The sequence below is a fragment of the Acanthaster planci genome, linkage group LG01 (assembly GCF_054643075.1).
Source record: "Acanthaster planci isolate LZ-2023a linkage group LG01, COTS_SCS, whole genome shotgun sequence".
Taxonomy (NCBI): Eukaryota; Metazoa; Echinodermata; class Asteroidea; order Valvatida; family Acanthasteridae; genus Acanthaster; species Acanthaster planci.
Window position 1 is genome coordinate 27,214,374 of NC_141777.1, and position 23,246 is coordinate 27,237,619.

General features: G+C 40.7%; 2 protein-coding genes across 7 annotated transcripts in view; one reads left to right on the forward strand and one right to left on the reverse strand.

Moving 5' to 3' along the window:
• LOC110975214 (protein-L-isoaspartate(D-aspartate) O-methyltransferase-like) lies at positions 1-13,377 on the forward strand. Of its 4 annotated transcripts, none has more exons than XM_022227485.2 (10): positions 1-93; positions 443-600; positions 4,014-4,124; positions 4,408-4,439; positions 4,807-4,911; positions 5,783-5,903; positions 7,269-7,354; positions 7,652-7,824; positions 9,006-9,088; positions 9,316-13,377. In XM_022227485.2, the coding sequence occupies exons 2-9, from the start codon at positions 444-446 to the stop codon at positions 9,070-9,072; spliced, it is 852 nt and encodes a 283-aa protein (XP_022083177.2). In that variant the 5' UTR covers positions 1-93; position 443; the 3' UTR covers positions 9,073-9,088; positions 9,316-13,377. The 4 variants fall into 4 exon arrangements, with proteins under 4 accessions (XP_022083177.2, XP_022083176.2, XP_022083180.2 ...); XM_022227484.2 differs by having other exon boundaries at positions 16-93; positions 423-600; XM_022227488.2 differs by lacking the exon at positions 9,006-9,088 and having other exon boundaries at positions 19-93; positions 423-600; positions 7,652-7,836.
• Positions 11,030-23,246, reverse strand: part of LOC110975215 (uncharacterized) — a 22,004-nt gene continuing 9,787 nt past the window's right edge. For 2 of the 3 annotated variants that reach the window (XM_087147194.1, XM_022227491.2), the window contains exons 6-15: positions 21,629-21,827; positions 20,861-20,994; positions 20,269-20,429; positions 18,756-19,266; positions 18,159-18,403; positions 17,217-17,359; positions 16,660-16,781; positions 16,199-16,313; positions 15,647-15,807; positions 11,030-14,649 (exon numbers count right to left, since the gene is read on the reverse strand). In XM_087147194.1, the coding sequence (XP_087003320.1) occupies positions 14,549-14,649; positions 15,647-15,807; positions 16,199-16,313; positions 16,660-16,781; positions 17,217-17,359; positions 18,159-18,403; positions 18,756-19,266; positions 20,269-20,429; positions 20,861-20,994; positions 21,629-21,827 (1,892 nt within the window). In that variant the 3' untranslated portion in view covers positions 11,030-14,548. Of the gene's footprint in view, positions 14,650-15,078; positions 15,108-15,646; positions 15,808-16,198; positions 16,314-16,659; positions 16,782-17,216; positions 17,360-18,158; positions 18,404-18,755; positions 19,267-20,268; positions 20,430-20,860; positions 20,995-21,628; positions 21,828-23,246 lie in introns of all 3 variants that reach the window. The other variant, XM_022227492.2, reaches the window with a different exon arrangement.

Below are 23,246 nucleotides of genomic sequence, written 5' to 3' on the forward strand. Positions count from 1 at the left end.
CCTGTCAGTTTTAGAAGAGCCAGGGCAAGCCTTGCAAATTAGACGCCAACTTACCACGGACGAAAGAATAGTTTGATGTTTTATAAACCCCAGGTAAACTTTTGTGGTATTATCTCGATTTCTTAATATGGACGAAATTACTGCTGAAGTAGGTATCTTTAGCATCATTTAATATTCGAGATTCCGGTAAAACTCGACAAGTTACAGCTCGTAACTGGTATTTCTGACTCTCTTCCACACCTTCCTACCTAGATTTCCGCGCGACCCAAGCTATACTATTTTTCAGATAGGGGAGAACTGTAATACTTTTTGAAACAGACTTCAAATGTTTGCCACCATCTAGCTTTAATTGTATATTTTAACTTTCAAATTGTGTTAATAATGTTTACGAGTGTATTTTAACCTAACTGACTATTTGTAAGGATTTTTCCGCACCAAATAGGATGTTGAACAAAGTTGCCACCCCCGCACATGGACGATTCTATTTGGCCGCGGTGACCTTTACTGTGTTATATTCGATGGGGGCGCCATTTTCACGGTCAGCAATGGCGTGGCGATCCAGCGGTTCGACACACGACGAGCTTGTTTACAAGCTCAAACGTGAGTTTATTCTGTTCAAGTGTGTCATCCTGGAATGTGGAACATTCCAACAGTTCCAGTTGGCTCTTGTTTCCATTTTTAAAGAAGGGAATAATACTTGAATCGATGATTATTCTATGTGTGTGAGATTTGGGGGTACCGTTAAGCAAATCCCATGAATGACATGCATTCCCAATCCGACTTCTCACCGTGTGCGACCGTCACACCCCCTTCGCCTCTGTCCCCTATTGCTAGAACTTGACTACGGGGTTCGTCTTGTCATAGTTCTATATGTCTAGGGGTACTTTGCCACCACGTCTCACAGTGCTGTGGTTTTAGCTTCATGCATAAATGTACCTTGATTCCAAGCATATCAAGTGAGCACTAGCTTAGCTCTACTGAGTAGAGCATGATATAGTATTCCTCTTTTTATGATTTTGGACGGGATTGTCATACCAACGCTCCTCGCCTGTAAGTAGAGTAAGGTGAAAAGGGTTCTCAAAAATTCCAAAGACTCAACCAAAAATACCTTTATCACCAGCTACTGGCTTTGGTAAATGCCAACGTCAAACGGTTTGGACTTCAATGATATTTCTGATTTCAAACATGTCAAAATCCATCAAAATCTGACTGTTATCGCTTGACACACGCACACAATTAAACTTTTCGCTGCCGCTTCCCATTCAAGTACGGGTGTGTAGATTTTCTGGTCCAATAACTCTATGGGCAAACAACTAAGTAGAGCTAGCACTAGCTCTAGTCAGAGTGGAGCGGTAGGCCTGTTCCTCTTTTTCGAATTTTGTACTGGATTGGTCATACTTACAGTGGCATCCAGACAACTCGACTGTTTGCCAACTCGACATCGGACAACTTGTCCATTGAGACAACTCAACCGTTGAGACAACTCGACTGTCCATGTGAAAAAGGGAGAGACAAGTCGTCCGTTGAGACAAGTCATCCTTCGGGACACTGTTCACTTAGCCCAGTCGTCTGCTGGGGCCACTGTGTGAAATTCTGTGCCTTAATAATGGGATGGAATTGCACGTCATAGATAAACAAGCCTAATTTATGAGGTATTAGAAAATTGGTGGCTGTAGTAAGTCAATCTTTGTGCAATCAATCTATCTTGCAACCGCGCTGACCCAGTCACATATACCTAGTTCTTTATAAGCACGGTAGCGGAAAAAATATTATGAATAGTTACTGGGCAATATGTCACTCATTAAGAGTGATCCCAAATTCTTTTGCATAAACTTTTGAATCTAGTGTCTCTTTAATCAAACTGACTTTCAAAGTTGCGTTTTATTAAAACTGGCCGAAAACTAAACGCATGTTGTTTCCGAGTTTTTGATCACACATTAAGTGCATGCACGCAATATACTTTGCAAACTCATCTTACTATACGGACGTTGCAGAAATGTACGTAACCTAATGGGTTCGTCAACTGTGCGGCACGAGGTAGTATCTTTGATGACTCGCGCTGTGCAGCTGAAAAAGTTGAGTCGAAATTTAAGCAAGATCCACTTTAAAAAAAAATTCATTAAATTCTTATTTATGGACTAATTTTCTCTAAATTAAGAAATATTTAAATAGTAAAAGTTTGAAATTCATTTGGTAGGCATCTCTAGCACACAAGGTGGATGGTGGCCACATTTCACTGGAATTTGGGGATTTGTTGAAGCTGCCGTCTAACTGAATAATTTATGCGATCTGGAACCGGGAAAGTGACTGCGAAATGTGTAGAGATCTCACTGATCGAGTTGTCTCTCTGTCAAAGTCGAGTTGTCCTAACGGACGACTTGGCAAATGGTCAAGGTGTGTCAACGGTCGAGTTGTCTCAACGGTTGAGTTATCTGAAGTTGAGTTGGCAAACGGTCGAGTTATCCAACATCCCTTATAGTGCTTTACAGTCACTTCGCCCCATTTCCACGTCCCCCCTAACCACTTCGCCCCATCCCCACTTCGTCCCATCTCCACTTTGCTGTCCGTGCTCCAGTGTGTAACAAGCCTCTTTAAAAAATGGTCGTGAGATGAGTTCCACAAATGACATGTAGTTATTATAGAAAACTCTTTAACATTCACTAAATTAATGTCGAATGCATTGTCCATATGGAGAATTAATACATAATGGTTGGAATAGCATCCTGGAGGAACCATGTTCTTCCATAGACTTTGTGCGCCAGCAAAATCTAAGCACTCATATTTGAATGGGAGGAGGCGTCAAAACGTTTAAGTGTGGTGTCTGTGTCTAGTGAAAATGGTTGGATTTTGAATTCACCTTTTTAGTTGATTTCAGCTTTTTTTGTTTAGACGTTGACCCTCAATTTCAGCTTCATTTGTTCACCTGTTGTGTACTTTTTACATGTCAGCTTTTTGCTAGCTGTTTTCAGCTTTAAGTTTAAGTGGCCACTCACACCCCTGTTTGAAGTCCAAAATATCATTGAAGCCCCAACGGTTTGACTTTGGCATTTAAGGAAGCCAGTAGGTGGCGATAAAGGTATTGTGGGTCAGTATTTGGAATTTTTGGGACCTGTTGTCACTTTACTCTATGTAATGTTGTGGAGCATTAGTATGACCGATCCAGTACAAAATTCGAAAAAGAGGAATATTAACGCTCCACTTAGTAGAGCTAGAGCACATAATCTCTTTGATTCTTGCAGAAACATTTTATTAGGCCTATAAAAAAATGACACCTGTGACCTCTCAACATCCGTTCTGTTCAATTCCTATTTAATTGCCCAGATTTCTAAGTCACATTTTACTGCATTTTACTGGAGTGACACACACCAACCACATACTTGCACATGTTTGCAGTGCTGTCATTGTGTTTATTTTTAGTTTGTCAGTTCGCAGTCAACATATACATGCGTTGTTGCAGCATTAGATGCAGGCTTGCAGGGGAGGTGTCCTTGTTTTTATTTAATGTCAGATATGGTGATGTACTTCTGTACATTGTTGAGACAGTTTTAATCTTGTCTTTGAGCACTGGACTCCATCGTCTGCTGTAGAAAAATGCCTAGGATATTGAGGGAGATCAGTATTTGGGCCCAAGTTATTGGGCTAAAACCTGCCTCTCTGGTTGGACTGGTCTAAGCCCAATGGACCAAGACCTCGGACCAAAACTGGTACTTGAGGTCAAGAAGAAGTCTGGTCATGGTTTTGAGACCGGGAAAATTATGAGACTAAGATGAAACCAAAGCCTGAAACTATGAAGACCAAAACAGATCCGCAAAAGCGATACTTCCCAAGACTAGACTGCCCCAGTACATTGCTATTAACTTAAGGATAGATTTATTACCCTGAAATATCTACTAAGACCTCTTACGATTTTTTAACTTGGATTGGGTCCTTCTTTTGCTTTCATCTTTTCCTTTTTACTTTGCTGTATCTTTGCCAGAAATTTGGAACTGAACTGATTTTTTCTCTCGCCACAGAACATGGCATAATCAAATCTGAGAGTGTCCACAATGCCATGAAACAGGTGGACAGGAAAAGTTACAGCAAGAGCAAGACTGATCCTTATGCAGACTCACCCCAAGGAATAGGTGAGTGTGAACATAAAGTAAGCCTCTTGATTGCTTGAGTAACAATGACAGAAACTCTTACTTACCTAGAATCTGTGCCAGTTACATGAAGTGCAAATTGCTGGGACCAAAATGGCCACTGATCATGCTCGAAAAGGACATTTTACAGTTCAGTTTGATTTGATGTATATTCCACATATATTCACATTCTTGTGTAGAAACATTTGCTTATTCAGATATTAGTTTTGTGCAAGAAATCTGGGGAAAATAGCAGTGTTTGAGTTAGCTTTTCTTTTCTCTGCAGGTTATGCTGTTACTATAAGTGCACCTCACATGGTGAGTGTGGCCTTTTTTCGTCCTGTGCAGCTCTTTAGTTTGACTGCAGAAGTTCAATGAGAAGGAGTTACCTACAATAATCATAACTTCGGAAATTTGTAAATAGAGATTTTCTCAGGTCGGGAAAAAGGCACTGAGCCTAACTTTTGACCTTTGCAAAGAGTGGAAAAAAAACACTTGTGCACGATTCTGACTGTTAAGCCCTAAAAATTTGCACCATTGGTACAACCCCCCAGTTGCACGTGTCGTGACCTTCTCCTCAGTCCACAGTCTCTCCTTAGCCATCTGGTCTCTTCATATTCTATTGTCACTGATTGTGAAGTATTTGAAGTTGCCCATCTTGGTTTTCGTCTCCTTTTCCAACCAGCATGCCCATGCTCTCGAGCTCTTGAAGGACCATCTCTCGGAAGGAAAGTCTGCTTTAGATGTGGGCTCAGGTAGTGGATACCTCACGGCATGTATGGGGATCATGGTGAGTCTAGTTCCTTTTTTCGTGGGATACCTCTGGGCATTTTTTTACAAGGATCCTCTTCCAGCTGGATGGCAAATGTGCACATTTTCAGCAGTGCCTTTATTTACTGAAAAGTTTGCAAGGAATCTTGGAATGAAGCAGAATCTATAGAGTATGATACGTGTATGCACTTTCATTTCTGTTCAGGGCAAGATCCAAAAGCAAATTTTAAGAAGGGGCCAAAATTTTTTTGGGGGGGATTGGAAATTTCTATATGTGACCTTTTAAGGCGTTCTGATGGGTGTGGCTAAATTAAGGTGCTTTTTACTCGCATTTGGACAGAAGGAAAATGAAATGTTTAAAAAAGAATCACATTTCACAATTTGTCCAAAAAACCCAAACAATTCTGGGGGGAGACATGGTCCGTTGGCCCCCTGTATCCTGCCAGTGTGTCTGTTTTTATTGCCAGTGTTTCTATTCGCTGTATGGCATTACATGTCTTATTTAATATTTTGAAACCGGTGAATTTTTTTTTTTGAAAAACATTGCTTGGCCAAATATTGATCGCATGCTGTTTTGTGACTAGTGTAATCATGAATTATTGTGCTGTTTTGTGGCTAGTTTTGGGCTATATACTCCAGTGCATAAACTCATGCTACACTGTGTGGAATAGCAGTTGGGAACATCAAGTAGTTGGGTGAGGGGTAAGTTTTGGCAGTTGAGGGACTAAAGGATTGATTCACCAAAAATCTAATAACTGTTGTGGCCCAGTCACATTTTTTTGGTGGTTTTTATGTTAGGACATTAAGCCCCGATGCAGTATTGAAGAAGTTTTTAGATAAAAGTTTTGATTCCAACGTATTTGACTGTAAAACATCTCTCCCTGTTGCAGGTTGGTGAGACTGGACGTGTTGTGGGCATTGACCACATTAAGGAGTTAGTGGATTGGTCGATAAGCAATGTGCAGAAGGATCATGGGTACTTGCTGGAATCAGGCAGAGTCAAGCTAGTCAGTGAGTTCACAAGTATCCTCCTCTACGGAGACTCCCAAGCACTGAGGACGGGGGACATGGGGGATTCCAAACCTCAATTTTGCCTTAGGGTTTCAGGTTTCAGTCCCATGAATTTGGTCCCTGAGTTGAGGTCCTCCAGCTTGATTCAACTCTCAGTTGTCAGTCACAGAAAAAAGCAAATGGTCTAACATATGAGGCTGGAGTCAGGAATAGTATTATTCAATTTTACATTCAGCTGCGTGACCTCAACTCTGGATCATAAGACAAAGAAAAGGCCAGACTGATTTTGAAAAAGGCAATAAAATCAGCTTTTAATTGTCTGTGCAATGCAGTATTTTACTACAACTTGTGAAAATGCACCCCTGTGTTTCAAAATTTAATCTCATTTTCAATATTTGTTTTGCCAGTTTAAATGACCTTATTTTAGTACCTCTTTTGGTTTTTTTGCTGATGCAACTTGTCATATTCATGAGCAAAACTGTGATGCTGTCCCAAAGAGAAAACCTCTCAGTGTAGCATCGATTTGTGCACGCAAAACTGCCATAAGCTTTGTTATTTTGCTGCCCTAAATTTCCTATCCTTTGGTGATGTATTGCTGAGTAAGTACATGGCAGTATAAGCTGACGTAAGAAATTTTTCTCAGAAATGGTTTCAGTGAGCAAATTTTAGGTTCCCAACATAAACAGAAAACTGAGCAGTGTCTTCCCTGATTGACATCACAGTAGGGGCACCCTTGGTTGTCCAGTAAAGCTTTAACAATTTGAAACATTAGAAGAATGCGCTGATAACCCCAGCAGGATGTCCAACATTGTTCATACCTTGCAGAGCATAAAGACGCACTGTAAGAGTGTCCATAAATTCACTGCATTAACCTTTTATTAGATGATTGTTGTAATCATCGAGGATACAATTTTAGAACTGTCTGATGCGCTGTTTAATTAAGGACGCGTACAAATTATTGCAGTTTCTAAATGTACCGAGTTCCCACCTGAAATGTGTAGCACGTATAAATGCAACCTGTGGCCCACTCACACTAAGCTCAGCTTTCAACAGAGCCATCCTCACCTCTCAAAACTCTTCAGCTGAAGGGACCTTGGAAGGTCACATTTACATGTACCGGTAGGTGCTCACTAAGGACCAAATAGAGCACGTGAGGAGTGCACCATCCAGCTGCCTGAGTTAGATTTTACAAGACAAAAGACTGCAAAGGATTTAGAAAAGCAAAACATGTCTAAGAGAAGTTTTCTATTGTGCCTGCTAACTGTACTGGAGCTTGCAAGGCCTGCTGGATTTTTGTATAAAAGATGAGGAGTGCTGGCAAAATTTAGAATGGAATAATCCCTTATTTTGAAATTGAACTTGTAGCTGGTGACGGGAGAAAAGGCTATGTGGAGGGTGCACCTTACGATGCGATCCATGTTGGAGCAGCTGCCCCTGTATTACCTCCAGCTGTAAGTTCCAAAATCAGGGCTCCTTTTGATTTCATTATTTGTAACGAGCTTCCAACCAAGTCATTTACAAACACTTTGAACAGAGTTTGTGAAAAACAATCTGATATCATTCTTTAAGTCACAAATTAAAACAATTGAATTGAACACAAGTGAATATATGTTTAAGCCCCAGGTTTTATTGGGTTACTTAAATACCAGCATTGTAACCTTGAAAACTTTCAGACTTTAAACATGGTGATGTCAAAATGATACTAACCAATAAATGTGTAACAATTGCTTTTTTAACTCTCTCGGCAGCTCATAGAACAGCTGAAGCCAGGTGGCCGACTGATCATCCCAGTGGGTCCCCAGGGAGCCAATCAGATGCTAGAACAGTATGACAAAGACCTGGAGGGCCGCGTGACAAAGAAGAACCTGATGGGTGTGGTCTATGTGCCGCTGACCAGCAAAGAGCAACAGTGGCCCGGAAGGTGGTACTGAATGTCAGTTTAAACTCCTCTGATTAACGAGGTGGAGGGCGGATCCAGTATTGCCAGAAAAAGGGGAGGAAATAGATTCATACTTTCAAAAAAAGAGGCTTTGCTTTTTTCTCGAGACATCGGAGACATTTGTGAGGTACCCTAGTGAAGTTTTCAAGGAATCTGAAAGTGGTGGCTTATCTTTATTGGCAGTCTTTGAAGATGTTTTAAAGAAATGAATTGATCATCTGAGCCAGTGATTCTGATCAGGTTTAATAACTTCTGTGAACTTTTACTATTATTACAGCAAATGTCCTGAGATAATTACTTGCAGTATTTTTTTTAAAATGACTGCTGACTTAAATGCTTAATGCAGAGGTACCTTGAGGCATTGGTTGATTGCTGACAGATGGCTGGGAATGAATAGACCGTACAGTGTCTTTGTTCGTAAATGTGAAATTCTTGTATATTCCCCTTCGTGCATTTCTGGATCCCCCTTCAAAGGAGTATCTGTGGAGTAATGCCGTGTGTCTGTTGCTTTTTTTTCTTTGTCCCCCCAAAAGCCAAACAAAATGGATTTTGATAATATGCCTAGCGTTGAAGGTTTGTGTATATCGGAACCAGGCATAAGGCAAGATTCTTGGAAGGTATGGTTCGGGGCCCCCTTGTTCTGGTATTTCAGATATCTGTCCAGTTTTATGGGGAATCAGAACTCTAGAAATCTTTGTGCCCTTGATATCAACACAGTTTCCAAGTTGAGATTTTTGGAAAACGTCAAAGACCCGGGCCTCAGCTGAGTCCAATGCATATCCTCAGAAGTCTTGACAGGGTCAACTCAGTCACACTTCTCAGACTGAATTGCCAGAAAGGCTTTCCTTCATCGCATTCATCCTGTGTTACTTTTAGACTGAAGGAGTGAAGTGACTTCCTATATCCTTGAAACTGGACTTGAGATGGACTCTACTACAGTGCCGGTTAGGGGTTAATGTGAAGTTGTATAGTAGTTCTCCTGCAGTTACAGAAAGTCGCTTCTCTCTTAATTACTTTGCCCGACCAGTGTAGAAGCGAGACAGAGATTAAGCAGGTCATCCTCTGGCTTGTGCAGTCTTGTACATTTGTGTTTTGCCTCAAATATCCTTTGTAAGCTCTCTGTTCTTTCCAGACTTGTAGTTGAAGCTCTCTGTTCTTTCTAGACTTCTAGCGGCCATTCTGAAGCGGCAAAAGTCTGGAGAGAGCAAAGAGCCTGGACCTTCGTCTTGACCCAAATTAATGCTAGGTACGTCTGTCTTGGGACCCGTAGCAGTTTTAGGCATGGGAAAAGAAATTGCCCACTCATCAATGGGCGTCTGTTATTACTGTTCTACAGAGGATTCTGCTAATGGAATTAAACAACCATAGGCCAGTCAAGATGTCTGTTCTTCGTCTTTAATCATTGATATTAAAATAATCGGAGGTAATGCTTGTCGTTACACTGTCTAAATATCTGTCCCGTTTCTCTTGCAGAAGTAGACATGATCTATGAAGTGTTCCTGATGGCCATAAACCTGCAGCTGTGGATTTTGTGACTGCTGACTCTGCGCTTCGTACAGTGAACTTCACTGCTGCTGCCATTTTGCCAGATGTCTTGTAAATATGCGTACGTTTTCCTGAAATAACCATTGTAACTTGCATGTGAATTCAGTGGAACCAACTCTGGCAGAAATGGCCCCGAAGTCATGTTTATCAATGGTCTTTTGGCCCTCTGTTTTGTTTTCATAATTGCTCATGTTCATGGAATCAGACGTCTTTTGTCAATGTTGACTTATCCATTTTTTAGAGTTAAATATAAAAGTTTCAGTCGGGTTGCCTCATGCAAGAAGTAACAACATTGTGCTGATGTTGACTACTGCAAGTCATGTGGTTGGAAAAGTTTGCCAAGGTGATCCTTCTAGCATTAGACTTTCCTGAGGCAAAGCTGAGGGAAAATGAATCACTCAACAAGTTACTCAGAAAGTCCAGACCTACTCGTCCGAGAGTTAGTGGTGTCTCACAGATTTTTCTGAGTTTTCTTCTTTTTTTCATTTCAGTAAGACCAAAAACTAAAGCAAATCTACATCTGGTAGCATTCAAAACCTTTGAAAATTCACTTGCACGTTTCCAAACTTCCCTTGATGAGAAAGTTTCCATCCACGCAAACACCAAAATGCACAGCAAGCATGAGTATGATATGAACGCATGTGCACACATACAAAAGTCTGGTTGTTAATGGCAGACTACTTCAGCTGGCGTACCCACTTTCCAGAACGAGGCTGACATGGTGTAGTCCATTTAGGAGTGCATTGTTAAATAGTTAAAAACAGCAAACACTACTTGAAGTGCACACGGCCAATTAAGAGAGCATCATTCAGTCACTGCGCAGTCCTTACATACACGCTCGCCTAGTTCTTCCACATTGAAGATCTCGCTTAGTGCACTTGCGCCTATCTTGAAAATGCAAACCACGATTTGATGGCAGCGTTGCTACACGAAGAATGTTGGTCACATTATTTTATCTCCCTGCCTTCAGATTTCCAGGGATGTGGTTGTGAGCGTACTTCATGTAGGATGCCATGTGTGCTGCAGAGAATGACTTTCATGTTCTTTGTATTCCAAACAATGAGCAAAGGCCTTGAGATGAGCGGACTAGTATTTTGCCTCAGGAAATTGGATGTCTCCCCACTGTCAAATTGGGGGAGAGCCTGTAGGTTGTTGGAGTAGAGCGCGACTTGCATGCAGCTGTTTTATTGCGGATGAATACTGTGGCAAATTGTATTAAAGCAATGATGCCAGGATCATTGTAACTTACAACACTGTCCTGGCAGGGTGCGCATTTCTCTGTCAGGATGCTTGGCTTTGATTAAAAACTAGAATGGTATTGTATTGTGACCAACTGCACTGCCATCGGAATGTTGGACTGGAAAGTTAAGTTTTAGTTGCTCATGATGGGGGATGTACGTGCATTACATGTAGTTGTGTCTTGCAAGAAAAACGTTCTGAATGTTTTCATACATTTGATGTGATTCTTTATCTGCGACTTCCTCCAGAAAGACACACAGTAGGGCACAATTATGTCCTTTGCTTGATGGGTCATTTTGTGTAAATTCACCCAAATCTCTTTGGGGTACATGTAGGGACTGTAAAAAACTTCACAGGTCCAACCGAGAATACGAAAAAAAAAGGAGGCATGGCTATATTGGGGGGCGGGGGGTTGATGGGCATAATTTCATAAAGAGAAGTGAGTTGATGGCCCGAGATTTCCCCCATCCTTTTTTTTTTTTTACCCATATCAAAGTCTGTCAAGTAATACTCCGTGAGTTGTCATGGAATGGCACCGATTTGTATCAAAGGCTTGTTGACTTTGCAAAGAGCAGATCTCATATGGGCTTCATTACTTTTACTTGCTCCCAACTCAAGTGAATTTTAAGAATTATTTCATTTTACATGCAGAGATTCTGGCATTTTGTAGAGATTTTTTTCCATAGCATAGTACATGGAAGCGATTAATCATAAATCTTGGTGACAAAACCAACCATTGGACAATAAGTGTAGTTAATTTTTTTAAATTTTTGCCCGACTTCGGTTTGTAAATAATAAAGCACACATTGCTACAGGTTCTTTACTTTATTGTAGGATGGATGCATCAATATTTATTGGACACATTAAGGAAAATAATGCGATTTCCCACCCAAACATGTTTTACAAATGAGAATTTTTCATAATCTTCAATATTGATAATTACATGTGAACTTGGACAACATGCTTGTGTCTGATATACAGCAAAGTTGTGTTACCGCTTCTCTTATATATCTTTCCAATGAATTAAATGTGTTGAATCATAGGGGAAGGACACAGGAGTTCGAACTGCCCAGGCTTTAACATCTGGCCAATTACCGCTTTCTGGCATGCCTGGTATGTCCGTAGTTAGAGCGCAGCGAACGCTTGCTATGCACCCTCTGTTTTACAACCACGAACCCCCTTGGTACCCTATGATTGCCGCCGCAATTTGTCGATGGTAATTTGCACCCTTAAAACTTTGTGCACTGAGGTATATGAGAATGAATATTCATGCCTTTGTTGGTCCTTGGTATGATCTCATGACAACATCAAATTTAATGCTTGCACAGTTACTTGCATTATGCTGTATGCCCTCAATCTATATGTGCAGTCATTGCCCTCAATGAGCGCTTTCGTCTGGAGTTATTTTGGGACTAAATAGCTTGGTTGTTTACAAGAGTTTGTTTTGTTCGAATCATTTTTATTATGGCATTTGCACAAAGGAGTATTTTATGAGATTTCACGATCACTGCCTGTGATGAGATAACGCATTTTGTTAGTTATGAACTTAGCTTTCCAGTGAAAGTCAACATTTTGTTGGCCAGTCTTAGCCAAATTTTTACCAAGTCTTTGAACACTGATGTATTGTAGGGAGGAGAAAAAAATTACAAACTTTGCACGGGAAATGGAACAATGTATCAAAATTTAAAAAGTTTATTTATGATGGCAAAAGTAGGTCTAATATCAGGAATTTTTCTCTATTTCCTGGTCACAGCAATAATTTGTATTTAATTGCAAGCAAAAAAACTACTAAAAAGTATTGCTAGGATATTACCGACCCCGCTTGTCGGCTAAGATGCAGGCAGTGATCACGCATTTTGGGAATGTTTTCTATTATTCGTCTGACATTGAATACTTTGAAGTGCCAGAGTCGCAACTCCTTCCATGTCCTTCCTCTATGGTAGAATGAAAGCATAATGGGATACTGCCAAATTCCACAAGTAGAGTATGGACATAAACATCATTCCCTCTTCTCCAACACCACAAACTTACCCCAAACTGTGGTACCCAAAACTGCATAATTGCTTACATATATAAGATAAGAGCCAATGACCTTTCGCATTGCCACCTGGCCCATATATGTACATACATTTGTCACAGCTTTTTGGGGGGTTGAACCATGGAGGAAGGAGGGGATTGAACCAAGGCCGTGATTCCAGTGCCATTTTTGTTAACTGCCAGCCCCAGAATGTTGTGGGTGGGCCGCGTAGCGCCCCCAATCTTTTGTGCACAGACCCTATTTGTATGCTTGCTAGAGGGTTCACATCCAAGTCATCAGTTCTCCTTGGAAATACTGCGAGTGGCATGTTAGGTTGGAAACTGAACATTTTACTAACTGTAGGACTTTATCCATGCTGGATGCAAGAACCTGGATTGTTTGTAGAATGCTCACGATTGTTACATGGCAGCTTATTTTTGCACGTTTGTAAATATGACTTATTTATATCTAAGGGATTAGTTAATTCCAATGATGAATAATTTAATAGAGGAATGTGTATCAAATAAGTGTATAAAGCAATTAATTTCATCCCTGTCTTGCTGAATTGAACAATTGTAAAGTTTAATAAATTACATTTTTTTTTTACTTCAAGAAAAAATATGTTAGTACAGAGAGCTGTATGAGTTAATGTACATATTTAAATAACTTTCCACATTTCTTTTTATGTTTGCGGCGAGTGATATGAAAAATAAAAGCAGCACAATGTGAAGAAAGTTTTTCCAGACTTCGTTTTAAAAGTGTTAAACAGAGATTTCCAAATGTACTGGGAGAATCTCCAGAAACTTCCAAAATCCTCTAACTGAATCAAGCAATAGGATCTGCACGTTTGATGTCACGGCCGTGCTTTTCCTACAAGTGGTTGCTGAAACTATGGTTGGCCGTCGGTACAGAAGAATAATTCACGAAGTGTTATAAATCCCGCTCGGCTCTTGGAACACCAGAAAATAGATGTGCATGGGAAAATTACCATTTTGAGCGAATGGAGGTAAAATCGAAATCCAACCAAAAGGTGATATTTCTGCAAACTCTGGCCGCCTACACAAGTTATAGGCAACATGAGAGTGGCCTATTGGTTTTAAAGGGTTTTTTAAATTCATCTGAAACTCAAGAGCTATTTTCTTGGCAGAATTTGAAAGGTTCCAAACATTAATCTGGGGTCTGCAATGAAAAAAGTTCCCTCTTTAGGCTTCTTGTGCATTACTGGTGACTTCTCACAAGGAGATATAAAAAGACATCTACAGATAGGGCCGTGTGGATTTGCGGATCACATAGTTTCTCCCAAAGATAAAGTAGGTACACAGATCAGTGGGTTTGAAAGACAAAAATGGTTTTGCACTCCCCTGCATTTGTTCAATATTTTCTCTGGATTTTGCAATATTGCAACACTACTACGGAATAGCAGAATAGTGTGACAGTTATGTCATCCCATTAAAGCATGCCTTGTTTCCTCATACTAAAGTTCCAATGAGGCAACATTTTGAAAAGGTTAACAGCTACGTGTCACCCTTATCAAGCCTGTTGCCCAGCCCAAAACAACACCAATGTTGTTGCCCAAAACTAAACAAATAGTGTAGGGATCATACCAGTAAAGATAACAATATTGATTTCTATGAAGTGATAGTGCAATCACTTGCTGGAATAGGACAGCAGTAGTGTTGCCATTTTGTGTCACTCATTTTGCCTTTTATTTAAAAACTCCATGAGGGTGACATGTAAAACTAGGCGTCAGTTATGTGTCCTCCCTATTGACAGGTGTCACCCGAATCCACTTATATGCCTCCAATTTTGTCCCCCTAACCGAGGAAGTAATGATGCTTTACTCTGTGCTCTTTACAAAAATATGGCCTGTGGCTTTCTAGCAGATGATCTGGCTGATGCTCCTAATCACTTCTGGCTGAGAACCTGTTTTTTGAACTCTGCTGGTTCCATAAAGCGTAGAGGACATCGAGGTCTCTCACCCCCGTCCCACCTTGGACTGCTGGATTCTGAACGAAGAATATTAACATGATGTAATGTTAATGCCACTGACAGTATGAATTTGTTGGGTGTAGCTTGCTGTGACTTGGTGGCTCTTTTGTTAGTGTAACTGAAAAAAAAAAAAACAATCTCAAGCAATGGCACTGTTGCACATCAACTCTGCAACATCTATCACATACTAACTCTGGAGATTAACACTCCATCTATTAAAGGTTTCTGACCATCAGAACCACCATAACATCTCAAAAATAGACTTTAAAGTGATTTAACCCTCTCCCCCAGAAAACTCCTGGCAATGCCCCAGGCATCAAAAGACCTTGTTGAAGGGCAACGTCCAACAAGGGCTAAAGCTCCAACAAGTTTTTGCTCTTAGTGATGAAAGGAACGAAACTGCTGTCTTATCTCCTACACTTAAGCAAACGACACATTTGAATTACCGTTCAATGCTATCTACCGGCTCCTGATCCTGACGCACAGTGAGGCATGGTACAGAAATACAAATATACCCATACTATTAATTGTCGGATATGGTGAAAATAGTTTTCAAAATCATTTGAACCATATAGTGGAATCGGAGATAATGTGGCTAGGGTTTCAGTCAAGTATGCAGAAGCCTGAGAGAGAGACAGTGCCCCCCCTTTGAGCAACTGGCCCGCACTGGCAAATACCATAATCATCAAAACCATCTATTGTTCTTGAGATATGTCCCCCTAGCTGGTAGTGTGCCCACCATGACCAAAGCTGGCAATGGGGCCACGTTCAATGTGCAGGGGAAAAAGGGGGCTTGTCTAACTGCTTGTGCAGAAGGAAAAGGTCCCTTTCAAATTTTGGATGTGACTGAATGATAGTCATGATCTTGTGGCAAACTGAGTGAAGCGACATCTCTCAAAGACCAGGGGAATGACATGGTCACTAAGGTTTCATGAAAAGGCCTTTGCACTGAGCCAAACTTCAATATCACTGTCGGGGGGAGTGGTCAAAGGACGTTACAGTGGATGGCCTCACCTTTTGCATTGTAGGCATCTTCGCTCTGTCTCGGACGCATCTGACTCGCCCTGGGATACAGCAGGGCATTGTTCAGCTCTCCCATCCTGCGCCGGATCTCAGCTTGTTCGTGCCCGCTCAGCTGGCTCTCGTTGCTTCGCCGTCGCCTGGGCTCCTGCAATCTGAAGACAACAGCCAGCAAACCAGGAATTCACAGGGAAAAACAACAGAGGAACATCCAAATTGCACAACATTTGGTGCTGAGCTTTTCAAAGCAGTGTAATGGTAGAGAAATAAATGGATTGGCATATTAATGGCTGATGCATGATGGTCTCACAACTGCCCGCCCCCCCTTTTGAAAATTGTTCTGCTGCCGCTGATCAGGAAACCTCACTGGTTGAAGAGGCATGTGATGCAAGCATTCCACTGCACTAATGGCTTTGACTGCTAGTTGCTAAATTGGTCCACTGGTCAGAGACCAATGTGCAAGCTTGGCCTCACGTGGTCGCTGGATTACAACACTACAGAGTGCAGACCACCTGAAAGCACCGTCTGATAGTGTGTCATGCCTACCTGAGGGGCAGAATGACTTTGGCATTGTACGGCGACTTGACGGTGCGATGATCTGGGACAGAGTGGCTGCGTCTTGTTGGAATCACAACAGTCCCACCTCTGTCGTGATTGCTGCCTGATAAGAAAATAAAGACTACTTCACTTATGTCATTCCAATGTTTGATTTCAAACTTTTTCATTCAAAGAGAAAAATTTCAAAATTTAAGCTGACTCCAGCTCCAAGTTTGCACATAAAATCAAAAGGTATTGAAATTGGTTTTTTTATCCAAGCTATTACTCTGGGTTTGTTTTCCTTACTTTTTTTCAAAAGAGTTAATTAAAAGCTGAATTGAAGCTAACTCGTGGGTAATGCTTAGCAAACCTTCACTGTGTTTGTGCAGATTTTTGTTCAATAGAAAACGGCTGTAAATGATCAATTTGAGCAGTAATCAATGTAGTGTCATGTGAAAACTGAGCCATACCGGTGGTGTAGCTTGGTGCCAATGTGATGACGGTAGCAGCTTGAAGAGATTTCTTCTTATTGATGTAGTCTTGGTTCTTTTTGTGCAGCCATGCCTGGTGCCTCAGCTTCCTGGAATCATACCTGCCAAGGGAAGATGCATGAGTGCCGCTGAAAATACTGGCTCAGACAATTTTGCAAAAACTGTACGCGTGAACGCAACTCCATTAGTTCCACGTTCTTAATGCATCAGGTGCTTAATATTTTAGGGGTCTTTTCATTCGTCATTTTCGCAAGGTTTATAGAGTGCAAGATTCTATGTTATATATGAAAGCAATATTTTGAGGTATCAGTTGGATACAGAAAACAATGGAAATTGTAGATAAATTATAATTTCTTTCTTGGGGGCGGTAGGGGGGAAGAACCAGTTCTCTATTAAAATTCAGGACACGGCAACCCTGTCATATCCTGGGCAAAAGTTGGCTTATAAAGTAGAGAGTCAGGATACATGCTGCAGCACAGTGAGGGCGCTACAATGCCGAGTGGGTGTCAGCTTGAATGCTCCAAGTTAATCCTAACCTCTCTTTCCCAGTACCATCTTCTGATGGCACTTCCTCATAACTCTTGTCGCCATGGGGATCCCAGCTGTCTTGTCTCCTTGGTGACTTAGACTGAGACTGGAGGAACTCATCGAGGCTGGCGGCAGCGGACGCGTTGGCTCTCTGCATGGCAGAGAATTCATACATGAACATGTACTTGACAGAGAAGTTGATTTTTATCCAAGTTGGTTCAGTGAAATGTTTTAATTCAGCACTCTATTCAGGATTGTAAGTACTGTAGGTAACAAAATACTGCCCTTTCCTTGAATTCGAGGTTGTCCTTACATTGGCAAGTATAATTTAAATACGAGAGTAATCAGTATAATTATGCACACACATATAGAAAAAAGTGAAGATGAAGTGTTCAATAAAAAATAGTTCTTTATCTGTCTTTGGGAAAACTTCAAAGTGAAGAATAGGTAAAAATAAAAATGAACATGCAAAAAACATAAAGAAAAATTGGTAACTGAGTAGGTATGAAACAAGAAAATGCTTTGGGTTTGGAAAATACATAAAAACAACAATAACTGTTAGCAACAGTCAATCGTACATTTATAGGACCAGAGGAATTGAACAAATAAAGAGGACAATTTTGCAGTTCAGTACACTACAGGTCCAGTGAAAAGATGAACAAGTGAAAAGATGAACAACAAACGATTGGAATTTCTTTGCACTAGGTCATTGGAATAGCATGTTTTTTCGGCACTAGATGACCTGTAAAGGACTTGCCAAACCTTTGAAGAACTGAACTATCACAATGAGGCAGCTGTTCTCTTGATTTTAACTGGAGCAACAGCTCCATCTAATTGGTCAGCTACAACAAAGGGGCTAGAAAAAGCCTAACTATGCTTTTCTGAAAATACCTGTAAAGATTGGATTTGATTCTAAGAAGAATTTATGAAGAATTGGGGGATTTCTGTACCTGAAACCTTTCCTCAATGTCATGCAAACTCCTGATCATGGACCCATCAGTCAGGGATCTCTCTTTCCTATTCTCTTCCTTTCTCTCCACGTCTTTGACCAGGAGTCGACTGCTCCTCTCAAACTCTGCCTTGAGCTCTTCCAGACGACTGACAAGTTCCTTCTTCTGATTTCTGGCCTGCCTTCTGGCCTCGGACAGCTCAGGGGCTTTGGAGTTGATGACTACGTCCAGAAATTCCACATTGTCTGACAGGAAAACAGGACGGGCTCAGCTCATTCACTGATGCATCATTTGACTTAACAAAAATACTGACACAAATATATAGTAAACAAGATGCGGCTGTATTTACTAATCAATGAATTGATTAACTAATTGCTGTGATCAGTCAATGAAATTAATTAAGTGAAAGATCAATCAACTGTCCAATTATTTTGATAAATAAATCTGCATAAAGCAACTTCTTGTTGAGGTTTCTTTACATCCAAACCATTCTTGCTTCCAAAGTAAAGGTTTAATTCAAAGTTTTCATTGTTTCAGTCAAAGCAGGGCAAAACATGTTTACAATATTACAACAGTCCTGACAAAGTCTGGACAAACCTTGTAAGTAAGCATTCCAGTTAAACAGTTTCTTCTTAAGTTCTTCAGTGTCCACTCTGCCGTCACTATTGCGAGATAGTCTCTCCAGTGCCTCCTTGTCCGTGTTGTCAGTGATGGGATTAAGCAAGGCACTGTCAGTCATGATGTCGACATCCGAAGTAGACTCCTGGGAGGGTTGTTGGCCTTCGGTGGGGTCATGCGTAGACTGTTCTGATGTGTGTATTGCCTCTGAGTTTTGTTCTTGGGACTTGGGTTGCTTCCCTCCCTGTTTCTCTCCTGCTGAGGTGCCCCACCCTCTTTCGTCATCCGTTCCATCTGGCTTTTTATCCATCTCCTTGCGACTCTCATCTCTGTCATCCCTCCTCGGGTCTTGGTCCCCGGCTTCTTCCTCTTCCATTTGCCATAACTCCTCTGGGATGTCGGCACCATGCTTGGCCCCCAGGGAGAGGAGGTAATCCATGCACTCCGTGCTGGATTTTTCCTCTGCACAGTCCAAGGGTGTAATTGGTTTCTGGACAATGAGAATATCCCTAGATTATGTGGTTACTTATAACCAACCTGCATGTACAGGGCTGGAGAAATATGTTATTAGCCCTATGAAAAACAGTAAACAAAATATGTATTTCAACACTAGATAGACTGTAGTGTATTGTTTTGCAACTTTTATTCAACCGAGTTAGACCCATATAAGTTGTCTGAATAGTCCATGGGGTACATCATTTTCTTGCAATGAATGGGGATTTCTTTTGATCGCTTGAAAAGACGAGTTTATGGAAATTTGCTTTTTGATCAGAAGCAACTGAATTGAAAACTCTAATTTACATAGTACTCCAACATTAATTAGAAAGGAAATGGGAATTAACTTAAGAGAAAAGACTTTTAACAGTAGGCAACCAAAAGGACTGCTCACTTTCAGGAAGACTCAACTCTGAAGTCTTCAAACTAGTTTGTACCTTAACAGTGTGGTTATATTCTATCATTTTTTTAATAATAATTTTTTCCACACAGGATGTGGCAATTTTAGGACAATGAAATTTTTTTACCCCAGATGGGTGTTGCCACTCGTTCACTATGCAGCAAATGATGGTAAACAGCATTTAGCAATATTTACACCGAGACACTCTCAGCACCCTGGCTGAGACCGCAGTTGTCGGGAAGATTTCTATAAAGTGTTATTTGAAGCGTTTCATTGCGGATTCTGTTGTTAAGAAAATTAGGGACTTTCTTGTGTCCTCACAACCTTTTTGGTCCTTCCAACAGCTATTGTACGCAATGTGTATGGTCCCTAGAACTACTGAACCAGAATGCGCTGTTGGCAGGGCTGAGTTTTCCTGTGGCTGGTTTTGTAAGTAGTTGCCACACTTTCAGAGAATATGTAACCACATCTGAGTTTTCAAAACTTAATCTGAACTTTTGTTTGGAGATGTTTTCAAATGGATGTGGACAAGATCCAATCACTCTAGTCCATTTTGAATGGGAATGACTTTAAGTTTAGTGCATGAACATATTTCACCTGCTTTTCTTTAAACACTGCATTGGTGTTTGCCTTGTGATGGACCAGAAGTTTGCACAGCAGCAAATTGTTTTTTAAGGCGGCAAGGTGTAATGATGTACGTCTGGCTCCATCCCTTGTTTCTACACTGCAGCCATGCTCCAACAGAAAGGACATGCTCTCTGTGAGGCAAATAAATTGTTGATGTTGGTACAAGAAAAAGAAAAAAAACACCCATTGGTACACGATATTGTACATTTGAACCACAAGACGCAAATCTGTTTGGCATGCAAAAGAATAACATCATTGACTTTCCATAATAACAATGATATCCCACAGGAAGAAGCAAAGGAACACAAGTCAGTCTGTTATGTCATACCCAATGAGATTGCTGGTTGACCGGACGGCACAGTCTCAGAGCAGAATTGAAAAATCACTCAGGTTTCTGAACTCGACAGTTTATGGCCCATCACATGGTTTGTCAGCTCCCAGTATAAATAATCTCATAGGAAACTGCTGTGATAATTTTTTTTTAACCTGCAGAATTCTGTAACTCTTCCCCTTAATGCTGGGCTTATGCTCTAAAGGCAGTGACAATTTAGGGGAAAGCTACCTATGTGCCCAGCATCAGCTGAGTGGGTGAGCGGAGTGTCTTTGGCCGTGGTGCGGAGACTTAGTGAAGCCCTGTAATCATGGAGAAGCTTCAGCAAGGGCAGAGAGCCTCTGGCTGCAGCACAGAATGCAGGGCTAAGGAAAGAAGTAATACACAGGATTACTAAAAAGAAAATCCTATTTTCCAATAAAATCCTATAAAATGTGGAACAACTGGAGTTACATTGATGCAGTAAGGTTTCATGAACTGGCTATTGTAGGGTTTTACTTGGCTACGAATGGACAAATACAGACACAGAGTTCATAAATGGCCCCCAGCAACAGCCAGATATTCAAGAATATTTGCCAAGAGTCTGTGAGGTTCTTTTTCAAAAAGATCCCTTACATAATGCATAGTACCAATGGCAGCATCTCAGAAGGGGGGGAGGCAAAGATAGCGTTGTAATTTGCAATAAGGTGCTATCCTGCACTTAAATTGTTAATACTTTTATTTGGCATGGATCCAAGCTAAAAGGTTTTTGAAGTTGTGAAATATGCTTGTGGACCGGGTATTATTTTCAAAGAAATGATGGAGTTTTGTGCCAGGGAAATGCACATTACGATGGTACGTTTTACTCTACACCAATATAATTTTGAAGGTTCATGTTTTACTTTTTGAGCTAGTGAATTTCTTCAAGAACTCTTGGACAACGCCGAGTGCTTATGAAATTACATCACTAAAGAAAAAAAATTGGGGGAAGAAAAGTTGTCCACATCATCAGGGAATCACCTTTTCCCGCACTGATCTTGCCAGTTTGGCGAAGCTCCATATTTCAGCAGTGTCCTGGCACACTCGACGTGCTCCATCGTGATGGCATAGAACAGTGGCGTGCAGCCCTGCTTGTCGACTGGGTTAGGATCACACCTGCAGTCCCTCAGGAGGGATTCCAGGCAGGTTGGGTGGTTGCGACAAGTTGCGCAGTGGAGCGCTGACGAAGAGATGAAGATGGGGGACTAGGTATTACAAGCAGCGAAGATAGATTCAGGGATAAGGAGAGTGGTTAAGGTTGATCAACTACCCTGCTCTGTAACATATTCATGTATAAGGCTTCACGTTCAAAGCTAAACTTCTCAGGTATTTGTATGTAGCAAATTAATACTACAGAAACCACCGCAATAATGAATGATTAACACAAACTAAATCCTACTGTGCAGTTTACACTTCCAACTGTTCTAATTCCGTCTAACTAATTATGATGAAATCACAAGAGGTAACTCAAATTAGGGGATTACAAAGATTAAAACAAATGGTTCCTAAAAGTTTTTTTGGGGGGGTTGCCTTCAAGTGCATCATTTGATTGTCTGAAAATCAAGAATTTGAAATTACAATGGTTACTATATGTGAGTAATTTTGGACCTTAGTTTTTGTTCTCTTCTCCTGACGGCTCACGGAAATATTACGGAAATATTACTTCTGTGCAATAAAAGAGAAACTTAGAGAGTGTCTTTTAAAATGAAATTTGTCATAGGGAAAAGATCAGAAATCAATATCTAGACCCAACTGCAAATTTCCTCCAGAAAAAGAAAAACACGGTATAAAGTTTACAGAGTTGTTGCAACAAATTAAAATTTCAGAATGAAAAGCACACAGCTGTCAGTTCCTCTACTGGAAAAGAGTTGATTTAAGCAAATTTCCAAACCATACAGAAACAGCCCAGCTCGTTTGTTACCAGCACACTGGCTGATTATGTTATTTGCTTTTCTTTCATGTTTTTTCAATCCTCTCCAGAATCCCATTTAATATTCCTCATTCTCTCACTGAATAAAAATCCACGCTGCCATTTTTTGTTGAGATATCTTGAGATATATGTCACTTTCAAACGACTGAGTCTTGGCACCCTTCTTTTCATCTTGCACAAGCACATTTTGAGCATTTCTTTGTACTTAGGGTGGGACGTTTACATGTTTAAACAAAAAAGTTCCAAATCCGTTTACAGATTTTCCCAAACGTTCATGGCAGCCACCCTTTTTAGAGGTTTGACATTTTAATTGACGCAATCTGGCATTCATTTTTATTGCGAACAATGTCTGTAAAATGGAATCTGATTTTCAGAACACTTTACTGCTGGTCATATCAAAGGAATACCATGAATTCATCATCAGAACTTTGTGTCAACTATTCACATTGTATACAATTTGTTGTATTTAAAGTATTCAATGACAGCTTGGTGAGGATGGGTCATTTACACATTTAAAATGCTAAGGGAAAGTTTTCTAAACATTTTTCAAATTGAACGTAAATTCCCACCCTTACTTTGTACAAAGCAATATTGGTTTTATAAAGATTGAGTTTGCACAATTTGCAAACCTGATTTAGAACTTCACACCTGATGTGCATGCACGCCTAA

Bases quoted from the DNA above. Each gene is read 5' to 3' on its own strand.
- LOC110975214 (XM_022227484.2), top strand. The intron at 4,125-4,407 runs GTGAGTGTGAAC...TTTTCTCTGCAG, and splicing joins AGACTCACCCCAAGGAATAG to GTTATGCTGTTACTATAAGT. The intron at 5,904-7,268 runs GTGAGTTCACAA...TTGAACTTGTAG, and splicing joins AGGCAGAGTCAAGCTAGTCA to CTGGTGACGGGAGAAAAGGC.